The following is a 24,444-nucleotide window of genomic DNA, read 5'->3' as shown; positions in this document are numbered from 1 at the left end:
TCCGTGATAGGAGGGGCCGTGCTGTCGGTCGGCTTCGCGTCATACAGACTGACATAGAAGGATTTACTGATCTTCATGACGTCAGCCTGAGATGACGTTATCGAGCCAGCTTCTTCCTTCAGGCTGCTGAGCACGGAGCTCTCTTTATGCACCTTCTGGAAGAAGAAATATGAGCTCATCTCGTCCCGCTCCACCGAGTGGACCCTGGACCAGAAGATTATCTTGGGAGGCCTCCGAGGCAAAGAGCGAGGCTTGCTGGCCCTTCACCTCCTTGAGGTCCTCCGTGACATCCACCCCCATCGTCTGCAGCAGGAGCAGGTTCTGCATACTTTCCTGGAGCTGGGACAGTTTTCCCCACCTCTCTCTCGCCTCCTGGACACCTTTTGAGGATGAAGAACTTCTTGATGTTCCCTTTTACTGTTTCCCACCAGTCCACTGGGTTCACGGTTCTCCAATCTGCGTCGTCCCTCTTGAGCTCCTCAATGTTTCCCGGGGTCAACAGCTTTGTGTTCAGCTTACACGTTCCCTTGCCCGCCCGCTGCTCGTCCTGTAGGTGACAGTCGGCCAGCAGGAGGCAGTGGTCAGTGAAGAACACCGGCTTGACGTCGGTGGATCTGACCGAGAGCGTTCGGGACACAAACAGGTAATCTATCCTTGAGCGGATAGACCCGTCTGCCCGTGACCAGGTGTATCTACGCTGCGCTCCATCTGCAGGGGTGCTGAAGACATTGTGCAGCTTGGCATCTTTTACCGTGTCCATCAGGGCTCTGGACGTGGCGTCCAGTGGAAGCTGCTGCAGGTCGGCCAACCGTTCACTCTTACCCACTGGGGGAGGGGGGGGGGGTACACATTAATCAGTCTCAGTAGAGCATTCCTGTATATGACGTTGGCGACGAGGAGGCGCCCGCCCACCACCTCCGTAACCTCGGAGATGTACTGCAGGCAGCACACGTCCGCTTTTTTTTAATTTCAAAAATATACTTTATTCATAAAATGATTTGATGGTCTGTACATTTGATCATGCCATACATATGTCCACATTTCCAAACACAGATTCGGATTTATCAATGTCATTTACAATCCTGTGCATTTTTCAATCTTGTACATATATTTGGCTGAGGCATCAGCAGAGCCCAAAAAAACGTCCGCGTGGGCCCCCTGTTCTTCTTTCGGCAGGCCGATCTTACACGGTGGTCTTTCCCCACCGCGCCTTGGCGGCAGCTGCCCCAAGCTTCAGCCCGTCCCTCAACACGTAGTCTTGGACCTTGGAATGTGCCAGTCTGCAACACTCGGTCGGGGTCAACTCCTTCAGCTGGAAGATCAACAGGTTTCGGAACGCCCAGAGAGCGTCCTTCACCGAGTTGATGATCCTCCAGGCGCAGTTAATGTTCGTCTCGGTGTGAGTCCCGGGGAACAGGCCGTAGAGCACGGAGTCCCGCGTCACGGCGCTGCTCGGGACGAACCTCGACAAGCACCACTGCATTCCTCTCCAGACTTCCTCTGCATAGGCACATTCCAGAAGGAGGTGTGTGACAGTCTCGTCCCCCCCCGCAGCCACTTCGAGGGCAGCGTGCGGTGCGGCAGAGAGTCCGGGCGTGCATAAAGGATCTCACAGGCAGAGCCCTTCTCACCACCAGCCAAGCCACGTCTTGGTGCTTGTTGGAAAGTTCTGGCGATGAGGCGTTCTGCCAAATGGCTTTGACAGTCTGCTCAGGGAACCGCTCGACAGGATCCGCCCTCTCCTTTTCCCGAAGGATCTCAAGGACGCTACGTGCTGACCACTTCCTGATGGACTTGTGGTCAAAGGTGCTTTTCCTCATAAATTTCTCCACGAAGGACAGGTGATACGGAACAGTCCAACTACTCGGAGCGTTCCGCGGCAGCGAGGCCAGGCCCATCCTTCGCAACACCGGGGACAGGTAGAACCTCAGTACGTAGTGACACTTGGTGTTTGCGTACCGGGGATCCACGCACAGCTTGATGCAGCCACACACAAAGGTGGCCATCAGGGTGAGGGTAGCATTGGGCGTGTTTTTTCCCCCATTGCACCAGTCTTTGTACATAGAGTCTCTTCGGACCCGGTCCATCTTTGATCTCCAAATGAATTGGAAGATGGCCCGGGTGACTGCGGCGGCACAGGTCCTGGGGATAGGCCAGACCTGTGCCACATATAGCAATACTGAGAGTACCTCACACCTGATGACCAGGTTTTTTCCCGCGATGGAGAGCGACCGTTGCCCCCATCTGCCTAGTTTCTGTCTCATCTTCCTGATCCGCTCCTCCCAGGTCTTGGCGCACGCCCCAGCCCCCCCGAACCAAATACCCAGCACCTTCAGGTGGTCAGTCCTGACGGTGAAGGGGATAGAGGATTGGTCAGCCCAGGTCCCGAAGAGCATGGCTTCGCTCTTGCCTCGGTTTACCTTGGCCCCGGAGGCCCATTCGAACTGGTCACAGATGCACACGAGTCTGTGCACGGACAGCGGATCCGAGCAGAAAACAGCGACGTCATCCATGTACAGGGAGGCCTTAACCTGCAGGCCCCCGCTGCCAGGAATAGTCACCCCCCTCTCAGGCTCGCATCCTTCCTGATGGATTCGGCAAATGGCTCTATGCAACACACAAACAAGGCAGGAGAGAGAGGGCAGCCCTGCCCGACTCCAGATCTGACTGGGAAGCTATCTGATTCCCACCCATTGATTGAGACTGCACTGACAATGTTGGTGTAGAGCAGTCTGATCCAATTTCCGATTCCCTCCCCAAAGCCCATTTTGGAGAGGACATCCCTCATATATGTATGCGATATCCTGTCAAAGGCTTTCTCCTGGTCCAGGCTGATGAGGCAGGTGTCCACCCCTCTGTCCTGCACGTAGGCGATCGTATCCCTGAGGAGTGCGAGACTCTCAGAGATCTTCCTGCCCGGTACAGGTTTGGTCCGGGTGGATCACCGATCCCAGAGCAGACCTGACCCGGTTGGCGATGACCTTTGACAAGATTTTGTAGTCTGCATTTAACAGTGAGATCGGTCTCCAATTTCTAATTTCCTCCCTCTCCCCCTTCCGCTTGTAGACGAGGGTGATGATGCCTTTCCTCATGGATTCACTCATGGTACCTGCCCGAAGCATACTGACATACACCTCCAGCAGGTCCTGGCCGATCAAGTCCCAAAGAGCGGAATAAACCTCAACCGGTAAGCTGTCGCTTCCGGGAGTTTTATTCTTTTCGAAGGACTCGAGGGCCTTGGTCAGTTCATCCAGAGATAGCGGCTGGTCCAGCCTCTCTCGTGTTCCGTCATCTAGGACCTCCGTGATAGAGGACAGGAACGACTGGGAGGCCGCGCTGTCGGTTGGCTTCGAGTCATACAGGTTGGCGTAGAAGGATTTGCTGATCCTCATGACGTCAGCCTGAGATGACGTTACCGAGCCATCTTCTTTCTTCAGGCTGCTGAGCACGGAGCTCTCTTTGTGCACCTTCTGGAAGAAGAAACGTGAGCACGTCTCGTCCTGCTCCACCGAGCGGACCCTGGACCGGAAGATTATCCTGGAGGCCTCCGAGGCAAAGAGCGAGGCTTGCTGGCCCTTCACCTCCTTGAGGTCCTCCGTGACATCGACCCCCATCGTCTGGTTCTGCAGGAGCAGGTTCTGCATACTTTCCTGGAGCTGGGACAGTTTTCCCCGCCTCTCTCTCGCCTCCTGGACACCTTTGAGGATAAAGAACCTCTTGATGTTCCCTTTTACCGTTTCCCACCAGTCCGCTGGAGACTCAAAGAGGGGCTTCACGGTTCTCCAACCTGCGTAATCCCTCTTGAGCTCTTCGATGTTTCCCGGGGTCAACAGCTTAGTGTTCAGTTTCCACGTTCAAACCCGCAGCACTCCAGCAAAATCTTCTTCACAAACACCGTCCGATCAACTGGTGTGTGCTCCTCCACCTTCTTCACAGTCACCCTGACTGTGTTGTGAATGCCCAGGGCAGGGCTGCTAGCGGCTGCTGAGGCCATAGCTCTGAGGTTGGCTGGTACCTGAATTGACGTTAGGCCGAAGCCAGCATAAAGATCCACCAAGAGCAGGTCAGCACAACCAAACAATCCTCCAACGTCCAATTACGATCCAGCAATGGTCTCCAGCAGCTCCGACGACTCGCAACACGATCCCCGTGGTTTCTCCCCCGCCAGCACACGTCCACTGCGTCAAACCTGCAGCACTCGAGCTGAATCTCTTCCTCTGGTCCTCAGGAACTACACATATTCTGAGCCAAAAGGCCGAGAAGCGATGAATACACCTCATCTGCAGGTACTTGGGGACATGCAGATCCCAAAGATGCTCTGAACATTTCAGATCCAGCAAGTCACAAGTGATAAGTTGCTTTTTAGGTGTGGTGTTGTTATGTGGGTAAACACAGCAGTCATTATGCATGCTGTAAAGCCTCACAAACAGCAACATGGGATAATCAATCCCTATGTACTGTATGACTCAGTAACAATTTATTTGCCAATTGCTGTTACCGTTGATGTTTGATGTACTTGGTCTCCTTCGGGTACAGACACCCTGCTGTGGTACAGAAAGTAACCTGTACTAATAATTGCCTCACAGACGTACAGATAATATCCCGTTCATTATTTTCCCACTGAGATAGATACAGTGCCTTGTCTTAATGATTATCTCATATAGGTATAGTCAGCACCTTTGACAATCATTGTTAAGGAATGTGTCCAGATTAGCCCAGAGTGTCACTACGTGCTGAGGTTCTATTTCTCCCTGGTGCCTGGTGTTGCGAAGGGTAGGTGTGGCCACATTAGTGTAGAATGCTCCAAATAGCTGACCATTCCAGATTACCTGTCCTTTGGAGAAACGTCTGTTCAGAGCAAGTCCCTTCGACCACAAGTCCATCAAGTCCATCAGGGCATATATGAGGATGCAGTTGCTGGAAGTCAGAGTCTAGATTAGAGTGGTGCTGGAAAAGCACAGTCGGTCAGGCAGCATCCGAGGAACAGAAAAATCGACATTTTTGCCCGAAATATCGATTTTCCTGCTCCTCAGATGCTCCCTGATCGGCTGTGCTTTTCCAGCACTACTCTAATCTAGACACAAGTCCATCAGGCAGTAGTTAGCATGTGATATCCTCAAGACCCTGTAGGTGACAGTCGGGCCTGCTGGATGGTTCACTGAGTAGACTGTCATTTGCACAATGCCTCACAACCAAAAATTTCAAACAAGGATCAAGCTATAGATTGGCCAGTGGTGAGAGGGGCACTTCCTGTCAAATTGCTCATTCGTGTCCAGACTGTCTGCACCACCATATGCTGCTTTCAAGATGCCTGGCTCCCTCATCACCAGACGCCTGGAGGAAGAACGCCTCATCTTCCGCCTCGGAACACTTCAACCCCAGGGCATCAATGTGGACTTCAACAGCTTCCTCATTTCCCCTTCCCCCACCTCATCCTAGTTTCAAACTTCCAGCTCAGCACACTCTCCTTGACTGGTCTGGACTTGTTGAACCTGCCTATCTCCTTTTCCACCTATCCACTCCACCCTCTCCTCCTTGACCTATCACCTTCATCTCCTCCCCCACTCACCCATTGTACTCTATGCTACTCTCTCCCCACCCCCACCCTCCTCTAGCTTATCTCTCCATGCTTCAGGCTCACTGCCTTTATTCCTGATGAAGGGCTTTTGCCTGAAATGTCGATTTCGCTGCTCGTTGGATGCTGCCTGAACTGCTGTGCTCTTCCAGCACCACTAATCTAGTATTTGCTTTCCAGCATCTGCAGTCGTTGTTTTTACCTCTCTGAAGTGGTGACAAGACCATTGCACATCTCGGGAATGGATGTTTGCAAAGAAGAGCTAGGAAGAGATGCAGTGGCCTGTGTTGTGGTTCATCCTGAGCAGCACCATGACACAGCTCTCTGTGCTGTACGGCAATTTTCCAGACACACACACAGACAGAAAAAACATTGACTGCACCTGGAGAACTCTCAATGCGGTGAAAAATGCTCTTTGGTCTTCCAGCGTAAAGCACAATCCCCGATCAAGTGTTGCATACTGACAAATTCTAAAGGATACTCTAAAGCTTGGGCAGCTACAAAGGCACAGTGGGGGAAAGGCCTTTGTCTAAGGCCTTTCCGAATAATGTAGCAAGGTGCTTTTAACCTACTTAACCCCTTGGTATGCTTGTAACAGAATGTAGATAGTTAATGTCACATTTATTTAATGTCACACCTGTACAATTGGATTGAGGCACAGAGTGTGCAAAGCACACTCGATTCAGACAAGTCATAGTTTATTTTTATTTTCTGTAATTGATGATTTGAAATGTTTCATAATGCACTTGTAAATATTTTATGAATAAAGTATGTTCTTGCAAAAGAAAATTGTTCTCTTTCAGGAGGACCAATTGGGTGCCCTTTAAGTGCTTTCCTGATCTGTGGTGTTAATCTAATTGAATGTCCAGAAAATTCAGAATTTCAACTTAGTTAAAAATGCTCCATTCAGCAGCCTCAAAGGCCAAAACATAAAACTACAAAAGATGTTCACATCCCTCACCTGTGTGTTCTGGATTTGTATTGTACCCTGTGGAATGGCCTGGGTCACCACTTGACCCTGAGAGGTTACCATAGTTACCGGCTGGTAAATTGTTCCACCTGTGAAGTAATATGGTACAAAAGACAATGTTAGTACTTTTTCCACTTGCTCTGATGTACACAAACCCATATCCAAATGGTGCAGATTTCATACTCCATTGTCAACTGATCCTAAAAAGCCTGTGGGGGTGCTGTCAGACAAAAATAACATAGGAAAATCTGACAGAAACACAACAGGAAACACAGGGGTAAAAATAAAAAGGAAACCTAAGCAAAATCATGTGGGTGAGGCCGACAAAACAAGTAGAACAGTCAAAATATTAGAAGGGTTAATAAGCTTTGATAATTCATCTGTTCTTGAAGCTAGCAACTGCCAGCCAGTGATCCCAACGGCAGTATGAGTAACTCTTGCCAGAGATCAATTATCACTTGGGGAACTAACCAATCAGACTACCTTGACAATGCTGCTTTCGAGTTGGAAGCATGGAACTGGCATGGACGGCCCATCCCCTTCAAAACTAACTTCCGTCCTCTTGTTATCTGAGATCAGGTTCCAAACATTATTGTCATGAGCAGGTTCTCAGTATGCTTGAGAACCTAACGGTTAGGCCAATTTTGATGTAACTGAGTTAAAACTTGACACAAACTAATTTCAAAAGGTGAAGAAACTGCCTCATGGTGTACGGGCAACTTGCATACATAAGTTGTTTGCTTCTAATTTTGCTAATAAGATGCTGAATACCCAGCAGTGAAAGGGGACAAGTAAAACAGCTAAGAAGCAAAATGCTGCAGATGCTGTAAAAGCAGAAGGAACTGGAGAAACTCAGCAGGTCTGGCAACAGAGAAACAGAGTTAACATTTAGAGAATTGGTACAACTCTTTTTCAGAACTTCAGACTTCTGGAGATGAGTCATAGAATTAGTGTGGAAACAGACTATTTGGTCCAACCCGTACAAACCCTCCGAAGGATATCCAATTCACCTAACCCACACATCTTTGGACTATGGGAGGAAACTGAAGCACTCGAAGGAAACCCACGCAGACACGGGGTTTTTCCACCACCTCAACCCTCCCAGGAGAGAATAAACCTGTCTTTGTTTTGTGGAGCACTGATTCAACGGTAAAATTTGCTCCTACTTTATTTGATTGAGGCCAGGCGTTTTCGAGGAGAGCAATCTGAACACCATGAAGATAACATTATGAAGCAGCAACTGCTTCTCCACAGAGAAACACAGGAAGCTTCTGGGACCAAACTCAAGCACTTCTAAGGAATCGGAATATCAAAAGCCACAGCCTGCAGTGCTTGTCCCAGGACCTGTTCTGCATCGTTCACCATGGCAGCATCATCCAGCCATTCAGCTCCGGAGGCTGTTGAACATGCTGGATCTGACCTCAAGTTTCAATCCTTCAATTCAAAAATGAAATGACCAAGCAAGCCACATCTGTAACAATATTGGGGACTGATCAGATTTTAATTTTTACACATATCTTTTCTCCTTATTAGCTTCAAATATTTGCATTTGCATTTTAGCAATAACTAACCTTTATATGTATAACCTTCAGCAATTTACATAATAAATTAACATTTTGCCTTGTTTAAAAATAAAGCTATGCTGCTGATTATGTTTAAACTGAAACACTCAATAATTAAAAGAGGGCTGCACATAAGCTTGCACAAATCTTTACACCAAAAATCACTCTGAGTACATGTCTAGCATGTATCTGGAACAGCATAAAGACCAAACAAAAGGATTATGTATTACTACATCTTTTATTCCTGTTTAAAACTTCAAATTGTTCATGTAATTTGTGCAAACGACTTGTAAGTCTGTATTATGCATTAGCACGATTACACACTAATGTAAAAATAATAATCAATATTCTAAATTTTAAACAATTTAGCAGTCAAGCTCATCATAGTTCAAGATGCCACACAGGTTGTCTTTACCATGCGAAAGATTAACGATTATACATAAAAGATAGTTCACTGACAATCACTTCTGCAGGTGTTTTTCTAGAGACTGAAATTTTGTTTCACAAATCTGACATATGTTTCTCTTCTTGTTCCTCAACTTCCATGTCTTCTTCAAAATCGTGTTTAGTTTCTTCTTTTCCTTCAGGACGTGCAACCTGAGAAGTTAATGCTTCTGCCAGCAAGATTACTGATGATGCCAAGGCCAACCATAAAGCTATACCCAGTGAGGGATTGGCTAGCTCAGTTGGTTGGATGGCTAATTTGCAGTGCAGTCCCAGCAGAGGTCACCATGAAGGACTCACCTTCTCAAATCCCTCTCTCATCTGAGGCATGGTGACCCTCAGGCTAAACTATCGTCAGTTGTCTCTCTCTCTTGCTCTCTCTAATGAGACAGCAGCCCTATTGTCCAGTGACTTTAACTACACCGTGGTTATCTCATTAGACGCAGGGAGAACAATCATGGGGCTTGGCACTTCTTCTGTTTCTAGGCTCCTTATGGCTCCATTCCCCCCCACAAACCTTCCCAACACATCCTTTGAGTGCCCAGAATTCATATTGGGTATCTTATATAGGTTTGCCAAAACTGCTTGGCTTATTTATTCTATGCCGCTAATTATCAAGCCAATCAAAAGCTCAGGTTGCTCTACAATACCTATTACTACTTTATTAGACAATTACACACATCTTGGTCATTCGTATTATGCAACCAGTACTGCTTCTTTGAATTTGACCCTACACAATATCTGGACAGCAACAACACTTCCAAAAGACTTGATTCTCCACAAAAGCACTGAAAATAGTAATTGTGTGCAAAGTAGAATATCTTCAAATAACAGTGGTGTTTCCTACCTTTGCATGACTCTTGGATTAACTTTCAAGCAAAAAATACTAAAATATTTGCCAGTAAAATAATGCCTCATCTTCCACCTTGGGGCCCTCCAACCACACAGCATCAATGTCAACTTCACCAGTTCCTTCATCTCCCCTCCCTCCACCTCATCCCAGTTCCAACCCTGCAACTCGGCACTGCCCTCTTGAACTGTTCTGTCCATCTTCCTTCCCACCTATCTGCTCCACCCTCCCCTCTGACCTATCACTATCACCCCCCCACCTGCATCTACCTATCACCTTCCCAGCTACGTTCCACCCAACCCAACCCCCACCCTCCTATTTATCTCTCAGCCTCCACCCCCACATTCCTAAAGGGCTTACGCCCGAACCATTGCGCCTCTTGCTCCTTGGATGCTGCCTGACGTGCTGTGCTTTTCCAGCGCTACAGTTTTCGACAGCAATTTAACATCAACCCATTTGCCTGTAATTTCCATCCACACAAGTGGGCTCTGATAAAAGATAAAAGTACACTTGATAATTGAGTGGCAAATATATTCTCATTTTAAATTGAAACTAACTACACTTATAAACACCTAGAATGGAACAAATAATAGGAAAGCAAAATGCTGCAGATATTATAAACAAGAGACAAAATATTTTATGCCTCCTGCCTCACCCGCACAGTACAATTTCTTGATTTTCAGGGGCTCCATTTTGATTCTCACTACCAGCTTCATCAAGTGACACAGACACATAAAAACATTACTTTCTGTATTTATGGGATATGTGGTCTTTAAAAGAAGCAGAATTGTAAGAATACAGCAATAGCCAACATAATCAACACTGATCCATTAAATTTAAAGCTACAATATATAAGCAAAGTGTTAACTTCTTAGGTATTCCAATATTTCAATTGGCATAGGACAACTGATATAAACTAATAATAGAAGATGTTTTTTCAAAAGAACTGTTGTACATTTTGCTGGACAAAAAAGCCATCAACCTAAACAAAGTTGCAAGGTCATACCAAATGCATTTCCAATAATTATGCGTAAAGTTGAAAGATGTTCACCAGGCATTTGCTGCTTTTTCAACTGCATCTCAGATCTCAGTCTCAGATTTAAATTTAACATAGTGTCCTGACTCAACAACTGAGCCCCAATATTCCACAAATCATTACAAACATGTAACTCACCAACTAAACCATCAAGGTGATCCATCTGCCTAACTGTCTGCTATTCAGGACAAATCTAAATCAGGTCATTTTTAATAAGAAAACAACTATTGTAAACAAACAGACCTTGAAATACTAAAGAAGTGACAAATTCACCACAATGCAACTGAAGCTATAGTCAGTTAAAACACCTAACATTCATGAATAAGACAGACAAAAACAGACTGTTTAGTACAGATAATAAATGTAGAAAACACAGACAAGGAAAGACAATTTATACTCAGAAGTCCAGGCCACATGGGTACAGTGGGTTGCATTCCATAGTTCTTTATAATGGCACAATGTGCTGTGCTGCCTCATCATTGAAGATGAGAATATTTGTGAATTCCTTTATACTACTAGTTGTTTAATTGTCCATCAACATTCAATACAGGATGTTGCAGGACTGCAGAACTTATCTGATCTTTTGGAAATGGAATCATTTAGTTCTGTCTATCTGATGCTGCTTCCACTTTTTGGTATGCAAATAGTCCTGTGTTGTACAGGTCATTCTGATATAACACACATTTTGTTAATGCAAGTTCAGTAGAACACAATTGACGAATTGGGGAAACGGCTTCTAAAGCACAAACTTTTAAAGCGTGTATTAGTTATAACATGATTCTGGCCCCATTTGTTTAAATGGAGCTGCTATTACGCAATTTTCTGACAACACGGAGTTACAGGAGAACGGAACTACCGCATCACAGCAGAACCAACTGTAGCTTCACCACATCTTTAGGTATGCTGCTCCTAGAAAGGCCATCTGTCCTCTCCATTGAACCAGGCTTGATGATGTGATGATCCTGAGGTGTTAAGAGGCTATTTTGTACTGTTTTCGCTTTGAAGAGAGGTTCTAGGGCAGAGCTGCGGAGCTGGCTAGTGAAGACCCATAATGTAAATGGGTTGTGAGGCCTTGGGATTTTTTTAAAAGTTGGAACAATCGAAGCAGCCTGAATGGGTGTGATCAGCTCTTGCAGACCAGGATTTCCAGTTATTTTAGTTTTTAGGTTTAGCTTTAAGCTGTTGCTGTTGGGGTCTCAATAGGGCAAAAGCTGCAATAGTTTTGAAGAAGTAGAAGCTATTTTTTCCCTCTCTCAGTTACAGCTAGAAGCTGGGGTTTCTCTCTGCTGCTGGGTTACCTGTGAGATTCGCCAAGGGTTGTGTTTATGGGACGTTACTATAATCAAATAGTTGATTAGTATTAGTTACTGTATCTATTATTCTGTTAAGTTTTCCAATAGTGTTCAGTTATTCTAAGCTCTTGCTTTTTTGTCGTATTTTAACAATAGTGTTTGGATAAATTGTGTTTTGCTTAACATTGAGTTGTTTGACCAGTCGAATTGCATCTGGAACACAACATGTTACATTTGCCTTTAAAATAAGAAAAAGTTACCTTCTTAAAATATCTTGAGGTGGTCTGGTCTGGTCCACAACAATGATCTTGGTAGACTGGAGAGTGTGCCAGGTCTTAAGTTTACAAATTGGTGTTGAGTACAATTCACTTCAATGTCAGTTTTTAGATGCTACATCTGTCCTGAACCTATCCCATTTAACAAGGAATTAGTGTACCTAATATGATGGATAGTATTCTCAATATCAAGACAGGAGTTAATCTTCATAAGGACATTATAGTGGTCACTTGTATGATACAATCATGGACAAAACAATCTGAGATTGGTAGATTGTAAGGCTAAAGTCTACTAGGTCTTCCTCACTAATTGTTTCCCTCACAAATGCACACAGATCCTGTCTAGTAAATAGAACTTCCAGGACTCAGCCAGCTTGATCAGTAGAACTACCTCTGAGCTACTCTTAGACATTGAAGTCCCCATCCAGACTAGATTATATGCACTCACCACCTTCAGTGGTGGTTGACATGGAACAGTATGGATTCATCAGTAGAGAAGGTTTCCTTACCCATCCTTCACCTGATATCATGAGACTTCATGGCATTCAAAGTCATGTTTGAGGGTGACCAGGCAACTCCTACCTGACTGCATACCAGTGTGCCACCATCTCTGCAGGGTCTGTGCTTCCCATGGAACAAGATATATGCAGGCATGGTAGGGCATTGGTTGCCAAGCCACGATTCCATGAGTACAACTATGTCAGGCTATTGTTGATTAGTCCATAGAGAACTCTCCCACTTTCGGCAGAAACCTTCCTTCCATATGTTAATCAAGGATGACCTTACAGTGTTGAGTTCAGTTTGCACTTGCTACCTGGTCATGATGTCATACATCTGTCTGGTTTTATTCATCTTTGGCTTTTCTATAGCAGTCTGGGAAAAAAAATGGCTTGCAACGTCATTCTGGAGAGCAGTGAAGATTAACCCACATTGCCATGGGCCTGCAGTCAGATGTAGCCCAGACCAGGTAAGTATGGCAGTCTTCCTTTCCTAAGGCACATTCATGAACCAGATGGATATTTACACCAATTGTGGATCGTGTCGTGACATGATTACTGAGACTAGTTTTCAATTCCAATCGTATTTTAATTTTTTTAAAAAATGAACTGATTGGTTGAATTTAAATTGTAGCAGCTCCCATGGTGGCATTTGACTCTGTGACAGAGGCCTCTGGATTTCTAGTTCAGTGACACCATCACACTAACATCGCCCTCAGATCATCACCGAATGAGCCTATTCAGGATATGAAGAGAATTCCTTTGGAATTCTAGTGTGTGAGTGGGAAAACATGCTCAGCTCTCAAAATCCTCTGATTGTGACTAGTCTGCAGATGAAACATGCAAGTTAGGGTGGGCCCCTGGAACCGGATAACGGAAAACCAGCATAGGAAGAGGCCGGTGCAGCATGCTTAATATAATAGAGTTGTTAAAGTGACCAAGAAAGTTAATACACCATGGCCACAGGTACAATACAGTTCATTAAATTCAATTTGTCAGAGTCTCCAGTGTTACCATTGTACCACTCACTAAGTCATGCTTCCTCAACACTCCTATCCTTTGGTAAGGGGGTCGATTAGCTCAGTTGAATGGATGGCTGGTTTGTGATATAAAGCGATGCCAACAGCACAGGTTCAACTTCCACACAGGCTGAGGTTACCATGAACAAATCCTTCCATGAAGGATTCTCCTTCTCAACCTCATCCCTTGCCTGAGGCTCAGGTTAAAGCATCATCTTTCCTGATGAATGGCTTAGGCCTGGAACGTTGAGTCTCCTGCTCCTCGGATGCTGCCTGACCTGCTATATTTTTCCAGCACTACATTCTCGACTCTGATCTCCAGTAACTGCAGTCCTCACTTTCTCCTCAGGTTAAAGCACCACCAGTCTTGTTTCTCTCTACAATGAGAGAGCAACCCTATGATCCACGAGGAATTAGGGTGACTTTACCTAGCTGACCTCCACTGACCCGCCATATCAACCTGTGCCTCTGACAGGAAATGGCTTCTCTCAAGGGCTGATAAAACATGTGTTTTGAAATATTATAGCAAGTCTCTACTTGTTATGTGCTAGTCATTAACATCCAATACAGTCATAATTCTGAAAAGAGCTACATCCTGATGTCTAACTCAACTTTTCCACTTTCTATCAAACTTCAAACATATTCCATCCTACTTTGTCTTTCCTAGAGGCACATCTCAGGCAGCAGTGCATTCCATCCTCTAGAAAGACAAGTTGGTAGGGCACATTCTATTTCAATTAGAACTTAATGCACTACTGCTAGGCACAAAACAGCTCTTCTCCAATATTTCTTGGACTTTCTCCTCACAATTAAGAGCTCTAAGAACTTCCCTGACATCCACTTTGAAGTGTAGCTTGACCGTGTGCTAAAATCACAACTGGATATAATTAACTCAGCACGCTCAATGTGAAAGCTGATGGGTTGATAAGGAGGAGATATCAGATAGGCTACCTGCAATTAATGTTGTTAGGCACCAGGGTGGGATGAGATGCATCCAGGCACACTAAGGAATGTGAAAATGTAAACTGTAACACATGGGAATCATTCTCACCGCACAATGACCACCTCCAATAAGAGTCAACCTAAACACTAACATTCAATGGTGTTATCATCACTGAGTACTCCACTATCAACACCATGGAGGTTAACATTGACCAGAAATTCAAATGGACTCACCATATAATTACAGTGGCTATAAGAGCAGGTCAGAGGCCAGGAATACAAAGTCAATTCACCAGCTACAAGGCACAAATCAGGAATGTGATGGAATACTCTCCACTCGCCTGAATGGGTACAACTCCAGTAACGCTCAAGAAACTTGACACCATCCAGGGCAAAGCAGCCCACTTGACTGGCACTACATCCATAATCATCTATTCCCTCCACCAACACCACAAGCAGCAGTATGTACTAAGTACAAGATGCACTGCAGAAATTCACCAAAGGTCTTTAGACAGCACCTTCCAAACCCACAACCACTTCCGTCTAGAAGGACAGGGGCAATAGATACATGGAAACACCGCCACCAGCAAATTCCCTTCCAAGCTACTCACCATCCTGACTTGGAAACACATATCACCATTTCTTCACTGTCACTGCGACAAAATCCTCGATTCCCTCTCATTGTGGGTCTACCTACAGCACACAGTTTGCAAATTTCTAATCTTAAGGCTTAAAATCACAAAGAAATTACTCCATACCCCTTCTTGCCCACCTCCCCATTCCCTACCTCACAGAAGAGGTAAAAATCAAATCATTTCGGGGCGCTTAATCTCTCAATTGTTGTGTGGAAGAACGGGGAAGAAAACGAAGATTTATGTAGTGGTGGAGGAAGAGGTGTAAACAAAACAAAATCAAAAACTGACAACCCCCTTGTTGAATCCTAACAATGACCCTTACCTGTTACTACCTGTGTTGCCATGGCAGTATTCCCTTGTTGTAGCGCAGATGTTGGTACCACAATCCCCTGGGAGTTGACAGTGTTGTTTATCGTTGTCAAAGAGTCTGGAGAATTCTGCAGCAAAAATAAAAGCAAAGGATAAATGAGACATTATGGTGGATGGTATTTCCTATCTGCGGCTTTACAAAACTGACATCCCAGAGAACCCTGTCTAAACCACAAAGTACCATTGCACAATCTGGTCTAGGAAAATACATTCAGCACTTCTGCCATAAACCAGAGATTTCGGATTGTTAGTGACAATCTATGAAGCAGGCCAAAAGATTGGGCTCCAGGACTTACTTGCTTTACCGAAATTTTGAGTCAGCTTTCTCATATGCACCTCACTGCAGTGTCTCTATGCATTGCACTCCAAATCCCCATAGACTATTTGGTCAGGTTATAGAGATGTACAGCATGGAAACAGACCCAGGTCAATCTCACTATTTCATCATTTCTGGCAGAATGGGATTGGACAAAGTCAATCTGTAACTCAGTGATCACTGTCATTGTCCATAGAAGCGGAATGGAAAAAAAATATTGATTTGCTTCCTATTCTCTGAACTCCAGGCACAGTTTGAGGTTAGCTCTTGACAGGAAGTTGACTAAACATGTAACTGAGTACTTTATGTTAGCATTATATGGCAAAAGTAGATTTTCATATCTCGCTTCAGGCAAGTTAAAACAAAAGGAGGACTCAGGCCATCCCAAAGGTAATAAAGTACATTTGTAGGCTAATCATTGTTGTAAAGTAGAAAACACAGCCACCCACAAAAGCACAGAAAAAAATCCCATTAACAATGAGATTAAGATCACTTTATCCAAAAATCAAGATCACTAAAATCGATTAACCGTTGTCTATGGTTTAAAGTTATAGAGTCACAGAGTCATACAACATGGAAACCGACCCTTTGGTTCAACTTGACCGTGCTGACCAAGTTTGTCAAACTAGTCTCACTTACTTGCATTTGGTCCACATCCCTCTAAACCTTTCCTATTCACGTACCTGTCCAAATACCGTATAAATGTTGTAACTGTATCTGCATCTAACAGTTCTTTCCACATACAAAGCAGCATCTGTGTGAAAAAGCTTGCTCTAATGTCTCTTTTAAATCTTTCTCTTCTCATTGTGAAAGTATGCCCCCTAGATTTGAACTCCTCCATACTAGGGAAAAGACCATTGCTATGCGTCTTATCTATGCCCCTCATGATTTTATGAATCTCAACCTCCTACGCACCAGTGAAAAGTTCCAGCCTTTCCTTATAACTTAAGCCCTCCAGCACTGGCAATATTCTGAGAAATCTTTTCTGAACCCTCTCCAATTTAATAATATTTTTGCTTTGCAGCACAACCAGAACTTTATACAGAACTCCAAAATGGCCTCACCAATGTCCTGTATTACCTCAACATGATGCCCCAACACCTGTATTCAACTGGTCTAAGATATGAAAGCAAGCATGCTATGTATTTTCTTAACTATTCTGTCTACCTGTGATGCAACTTTCAAAGAATTAAGTACCTGAGCCCCTAGGTCTCTCTATTCAACAACAATATCCAGGGCCCTACCATTAACTGTATAAGTCCTACCCTTGTTTGTTCTAGCAAAATGCAATACCTTGCATTTATCCAAATTAAACTCCATCTGCTACTCCTCAGCCCATTGGCCTAATTAATCAAGATCCCTTTATAATCTTAGATAACCTTCTTCACTGTCAACTATACCACTAGTTTTGCAAACTTACTATCCATGCCTCTTAAATTCTCATTCAAATCATTTGTTTTAATGACAAACAGAAGTGAACACAGCACTGATCCCTGTGGAGAACCACAGGGAGAACCAGGCCTCCAGTCTGAAAAATGACCCTCCACCACCATCCTCTATTTCCTTCCGTTTTGTATCCAATTGGAAAGCTCTCCCTGAGTCCCATGTGATATAACTTTACTAATTAGTCTACCATGCGGAACCTTGTCAAAGGCTTTACTAAAGTCCATGTAGACAATGTCTAGCGCTCTGCCCTCATCAATTCTTTTGGTTACATCTTCAAAAAACTCAATCAAGTTTGTGAGACATGATATCCCACACACAAAGCCATGCTGACTATTCCTAAGCAGTCCTTGCCTCCCCAAGTGCTTGTAAATCCTACCTCTCAGAATCCCGTCCAATGAAGTACCTACCACAGATGTCAGACTCACAAGTTCCAGGCTTCTCCTTTCTTAAATAAAGGCACAACATGAGACACTCTCCAGTCTTCTAGCACTCGTAGCTGTAGATGATACATATAACTCTGCTAATGCCCCCACTATTTCTTCCCTAATTACCAACAAAGTCTTGGGATACACTCAATTAGTTGATGAAAAAATACTGGATGAGTTCTAGTGTTCTTCTCTGGACACCACTGTTTGATAGTTATGCCCACCTGAGGGGGCAGATGAACCCTCTGTGTAGCAACCCATCCAAAAAACAGTGGCTCAGATGGCCCAGCATTGCCTCAGTACCACACTGCAGTGTCAGCCTGGATTTCTGAAAGGGTTGATGTCACTCATTCCCTCATTTCTCCATTTGGAATAAACAAAACCTTGAATCAGAATCCTCTCATTGAGCAAAGGACTTTCTGGTAACCTGTGTATTTACTAAACGTTAAGAAGCAAACTTAAATTTGTATAATCTGAGGAGGACAAATGGTTGCTGTCTGCAGTTTAAGGCTACACACTACAGGAAGGATGTTGAGACAATAAAAAAAAGGAAACTGCCAGAATTCGAGGATGGTGCCTGCTATGAAGAACTACAAACATAAAGGAAGACTTAAAACGTTCGAGCTGATTTCTGTTAGAAATTAGGGAGAAATTTGTTAGGGTTATTTAAAATTAGGGAGAAATTTGTTAGGGTTATTTAAAATTAGGGCAGAGAACAGATAGAAACAGCTTGCAGCCAATGTTTGAGGAGGTGAAACAAGAGAAAACACTTGGAAGATTTAAAATGAGAGATTAAAGACAGAGAACAGGAGAATCTTTCTTTATATTTTGAAGGGATCATGTAAAGTTTGACAACAGGTTAGAAAGATGATTGAAGGAAATGTGAATAAAAGGCTTGAGAAAAGGCAATGCACATAGGATTAAGATAATTCATAAGGAAGATAAACCCAAATACTGAATCATAGAATGATGCAGGGACTGATAGCTCTAAATGTTTTTTCTATTTTGCATTTCTACCACATTGATAAAAGGTTATCAAATCGAAAGATTAACTCCGCATCTTTCTCTCCTGATGCTGGCAGACTAGCCAAATGTTTCTAGAATTTTCCATTTTAATCTCTAATTTCCAGAATCTACAGAACTTTTTCTCAGGCAACCACACTGCTTTTGAGACAACCGTTCAATGGACATTTACAGATTTGTCAAAAAAGCTGCTTTCCCAGAGTCACCCATATCCCATACTCAAACAATTGGAAACGGCAGCAGGGTAGCATTTTGTTAATCACAGGGAGTACCACATATCCAGCAATGCATATCATATAACTTCCAATCTGCAGCAAAGGTCATGAGCCTACTATAAAACAATTAATGCCATTGGAATCTTTGAACTGATGAAGAAGAACTGGTCTCAGGGGGGAGATTAAAGCAGGAAGATTAAATATTACATAGTGATCAGAAATTCATTTCTCAATTTCAAATTAAATTGGACTACATCTCAGCCTACTTATGAAATTGGAAGTATTGCAAATTCTATTTTCGCTGTACTTATTTGACAGTTAGTGCCAGCCTGATGCACGGACTTGCAATCATGCAGCATTGAGAATGACTTAAAGCACAGAAGCATCAAAAGTCATAAACAACGGTGCAAAGCAACAGCAGCTTCAATAAATCTGCTTGTGTGGAATTCTGTGCATGAGCTATCAGGTTCATCCCTCTCCCTGGAAAGTGGCTGCGATTATCCATGACTTTCATGTCTGTGAACTGGATTTCCAGCTGCGTATCTGCACCACTGTGAATACTTCCAATTTCCACCATGGTCCAAATCCAACCCTCCCTCAACTCATTTGTTGCCTGCAACTCTTGTCTATATTTTCAACACCCCTAGATTTGACTATTCAAACCCACTCCTAGCCAGCCCCATCCCAAAAAAACCAGAGGTCAAAATTCTGTACCTTACACCAAGTCCCATCTATTCATCATCCCTGTCTTTGCAGGCTTGCATTATTCAACAAGGAGACAAAACCTCAATTTTACATTTTTCACTCCTTCCATAACCTCACTCCTCTACACTCTAATCTCCTCCAGCTCCTTATCTCTCAGAAGTATCCACACCCTTTTGATTCTGTTCTCTTAAGCATCTCCAATATTACTGGTGGTCATGCATTCAGTTGTCTTGGCCTAAACTAGGAGACTCCCTCCATAAACCCCTAGCACTCCTCCTTTATATGCTCCTTAAAGCCTACACTTTGACAACATGTTTGCCTATCTGCCCTAATACCATTCTAGCTGACTCTTTGTTAGGCTTTGCTTTACAACCATCTTGTGAAAAGTGTTTCAACAATTCACAGTAATTAAAGATTACGATATAACGTCAAGTTCCTCATGTTAAAACACAGATTTGCAGGAACACGCAGAGTAGGAAACTCATGATGTCTTCAGCAGTATTTTCAATATGCAAAGGAAGTTCACATATGTTAATAAAGATCCACACAATATCCAAGTCTGAAAATGTAAAGTTATGGCCATTTACAGAGGATCCTAATTAGACCAATTAATAATTAAAAGCATCAAATTTTCAAGAAATCAAACAGGAACATCAATACCCAGGGAATGATGAGACTCGCTGCACGAAGGGAAATAGTCTAGGTGTACAAACGGAAGCTAGAAGGGCCTGCTTCCACACTGCAGGGATTCTATGGATTCTTAGGTTTAAGGTTAGAGGGGAAAGATGTAAAAGTGATCTAATAGGCAACTTTTTCATGCAGAGGGTAGTGTGTGTATGGAATGAACTGCTAGAGGAAGTGGTGGAGGGTGGTACAATTACAACATTTAAAAGGCATCTGGATGGGTACATGATTAGGAAGGGTTAGAGGGATATGGGCCAAATGCTGGCAAATGAGACTAGATTAATTTAGGATATCTGATCAGCATGATGAGTTGAACCAAAGAGTCTGTTTTCGTGCTGTACAACTCTGACTCCATATGGCTTGAAAATAGCATCAAAGTTGGCATGAACAAAGAGTTAGTCTTTTTGATGGACAGGAGGTAAGGGGACTGTAAAGATGGGAACAAGGTCAGCCAGATGGACACCATAGAATGGGTTCCCTGATGGGGGCTGTTAACCTGGTCCATTCAGGGAGTCCTGGCTGACAGATATAAATGGGAGAAAGTGAGGACTACAGATGCTGGAGAGTCAGAGTCAGAAGTGTGGTGCTGGAAAAGCAGAGCAGGTCAGGCAGCATCTGAGGAGCAGGGGAGTCAACGTTTCAGGCATAAGCCCTTCATCAGGAAAACTGGAGCATCAGGGGTTCTGTTCACTCTAGAAGTTGGCTCTGAGCTAACTGGGTCAGTGTCATGTACTATGCAGGTGGAAATAAAGGGTGTTTTGATAATGGGATACCTGCCTTTGCAGAGTTAATTTCAGGGATCATTTAAACTCATTCAAGAAAAATTAATAAACTAAAGCTCAGGAACAATGCTTCCAATCTATTTTCAAGTTTCCAAGAGAAACAAACTGATGCATGTGAGTTGGCTAAGATATGTTTGAAGGAGGCTCGACACAGTGTTGTGCCTACAGCAGGCATAAAGGCCAGAGTTTGATATTTGATATTTCGCTGCAAGAAACAAGGTGTTAGTGCCATCTCTGAAGAACCATTCAAAGTAAGATACACTGGAGTTTATTAAATTAAGAAGCTCACTGATGTAGATTATTGTAAGCACTCCAACCAGGAGTAAGAGAGTCACTGAGAGTGTCATATCCTTGTTCAAAGGATATTTTGACAGAGAGAGTAGTCAGGAGAAAAGTATACTTACAGTTGTGAAGGAAGTAGAGAGTGAAATAAAAGGATCAGAGCAATAGAAGGATAAATTTAATGGAAAATTCAAAAATTAACTTCTCAACAATCAGATTGTAAAACTCATGGAGGATGTGTAGAATCATTTGTGGGCGGCACAGTGGCACAGTGGTTAGCACTGCTGTCTCACAGCGCCAGAGACCTGGGTTCAATTCCCGCCTCAGGCGACTGACTGTGTGGAGATTGCACATTCTCCCCGTGTCTGCGCGGGTTTTCTCCGGGTGTTCTCGTTTCCTCCCACAGTCCAAAGATGTGCAGGTCAGGTGAATTGGCCATGCTAAATTGCCTGTAGTGTTAGGTTAGGGGTATGGGTGGGTTGTGCTTCGGCGGGTCGGTATGGATTTGTTGGGCCGAAGGGCCTGTTTCCACACTGTAAGTAATCTAATCATATCTTACATTCCAGAAAACTATCAAGGTGACTTACAAAGGCTAATGCAGAATTATAAAATAACTTGTGGGAGCAGACCAGGAAAAATAGGGTTATCTGTTCATGATGTTGAGGGTTGGGGTGTGTCTTACTTCAAAGTAAAGATGCATACTGGCTCAATCCAGAGAGTTTAGCTTCGTGAGGGAAACAATTAAATTCACGACAAACAATGACATTAGTGAACTAAGTCAAAGTAGCTGCAGCCCACCTATTGTGATAGTGCTAAAACCAGATGGGTCATAATGATTCTGTAGCAAAATCAACATGGTAACGAAAGTGGGTATTATGCTTTACCAAGACTGGAAGTTTGAAATCAATGAATTGGATACCCTCAGTTTGTCACTAAAACTACTTGTCAAAGGGTATTGACAAGCATGCTTAACATGAAATGTGCAATTTTGCATTATGTGGGCACTATCCAACTGATAAAATCCCCAAAGTGTGTAAACAGGCCATTTGGCCTATCAAATCCACACTGACCCTCCAAAGAGCATCCCACTCAGACCCACCCCTGTAACTCTGTATTTCCCAGAGCAATCCAATTAACCTGCACATCCACTACAGACAATTTTAGCATGGCCAATCCATCTAACCAGCACATCTTTGGACTATGGGAGGAAACTGGAGCACCCGGAGGAAATCCACACACTCACGGGGAGAATGCTATCCAAAGCTGGATCAAACCTCGGTCCCTGGTGCTGTGAGGTAGCAATGCTAACCACTGTGCCGTGAGTAAGTTCTAAAGCAAGTTTGTTCCAAATTTTCTTGCACTTTTAAGAAAAAAGGCAGAAAATGTAAATGGATACAAGAGGATCAAATTGCCTTTGAAAGCTGTACTGACAATGGCAACAGTTTTAGCTGTGCCAAATTATGCAAATTAATTCAAACTGACTGTTAATGTCAGGGGTGAGGACTATTTTACAGAAGATGACCAAAGGGGATTGAATGGCCTGTCAGTTATTTTTTGAAAAAACTATCTGTGTATGAACAAAAGTGTTCAATCGCTGTAAAACAGACATTGAGTCTTGTGCTGGATTGCCATTATTTTGAAATGCATAATGTAAGCAGACACTGTTACTTAGACAGACCACAATCTTTTATTTTCTTTGGAAAATTTCAGGTCAAGAACTTGTGGTTATTTCAATAGAGCTTAATACTCCAACTGTATAATCTGAAAATAGTTCATATGCCTGGAAAAGAACATTTTATTGTAAACACTTTAATTGAGAGCACACACACCAGAAAAGTGATTGCAGTGCTTAATGAAAGTCAATATGCACTGAAAAAAAGTCATATCAAATTTGAAGTGTTAAAGTTGCTTTTTTCTCTACAGACATGGCCAGATCTGTTGAGTTTCTGCAGCCCTTTATTTGAGCTCAGATTTCCAGCATCTACAGTATCTTATTTTTATTTGGAGCTTCAGTATATCTGAAGTTAATATTTAATTTGTGATTTCATTTAGAATCAGCCTTAAAATTAATGGGCTTTTGTGCAACTAGGTACAATTTTACGATGAGTGAAGTTAAACAGAGAAGGTCAAGAGAGATTTATTTAAACATGGGAGAAAAACTAAAACCTTAAGAAAGATCCTTAAAAGTTCTACTTTGAGTTTTGAACAGTCCTTGAATGAAAGTTGTAAAGATCAGTACACTGGAGAGGTGAAGGACATAATGAAACTAGATTAGAGTAAAGAGTTTGTGATAGTCCCAAACCAGAGGTGTTTGGGTAAAACCACGAAGAGGTGGTTATCAGTGAGAATGCTTAAACTCGGGTGTATAATAGTTCCACGAAGAAGCTATCAGCATTTCCAGACCAAGAGTTAAAGTTTCAGTTAAGCTTACCGAGGAGTTAGAAATAGGGATTCTGAAAGGAGTGGTGTTTTAAGTATGATACAAAAGTGATTTTGTTTGTTTTCCATTTCTAAAGAATTGACTTGAGATTAATGGGATTACACTTTTACTGTGTGTTTTAAAATCTTTGAATCTGGTTATAAGATGATGCGTTGGTTTATTCAATGTTATCTTCATTTCTCCTATTAACAAATTTCTGTTTTATTGCTAAAGCTAAATCTGCAGCATTATTTATGCTTCTGTGAGAGACCAATTTGTTAGAACCACAACAATCCATGACCAATGAAGTCAGTTTTCAGTCTGGCATCTGATTTATCCAGTAATAACATCAGCTGTGACCTTAATAATGGTTGCTGGCCCTACAAAGATGAATTAGAAAATTAAACGGATGCAAGGTGTCTGCAAAGGGATAAGTTGGGTTCAGTGAGAGAGTAAACATTGACAAGTATACTATAATGTGGGAAAATAAGAAATTGCCCATTTTGGAATGAAGAATAGAAAAACAGCATGTGATTTGAATGAAGGGAAATTGTAGTACAAAACAGGTGCACAGGTCATGTATCCCAAAATAGGTAACGCACAACCACCGCAAGTGATTAAGGCAAATAGAATGTTGTCATTTGCTTTAAGACGAATGGAATATAAAAGCATTTTTTAAAA

General features: G+C 43.2%; 1 protein-coding gene across 24 annotated transcripts in view; it reads right to left on the bottom strand.

The window, feature by feature from the left end:
- The window catches only part of pknox2 (pbx/knotted 1 homeobox 2), a 462,769-nt gene that overhangs the window by 52,221 nt on the left and 386,104 nt on the right, over positions 1 to 24,444 (bottom strand). For all 24 annotated transcript variants that reach the window (XM_072593094.1, XM_072593109.1, XM_072593097.1 and 21 more), the window contains 2 exons: positions 15,420 to 15,534; positions 6,537 to 6,634 (listed from right to left, as the gene is read on the bottom strand). In XM_072593094.1, coding sequence (XP_072449195.1) covers positions 6,537 to 6,634; positions 15,420 to 15,534 — 213 coding nt within the window. The remainder of the gene's footprint in view (positions 1 to 6,536; positions 6,635 to 15,419; positions 15,535 to 24,444) is intronic.

Source organism: Chiloscyllium punctatum, chromosome 23, assembly GCF_047496795.1.
Source record: "Chiloscyllium punctatum isolate Juve2018m chromosome 23, sChiPun1.3, whole genome shotgun sequence".
In the NCBI taxonomy this organism is placed as follows: domain Eukaryota; kingdom Metazoa; phylum Chordata; class Chondrichthyes; order Orectolobiformes; family Hemiscylliidae; genus Chiloscyllium; species Chiloscyllium punctatum.
Note: the sequence above shows the minus strand (reverse complement) of the source record. Positions and strands in the feature narration are given on the sequence as shown.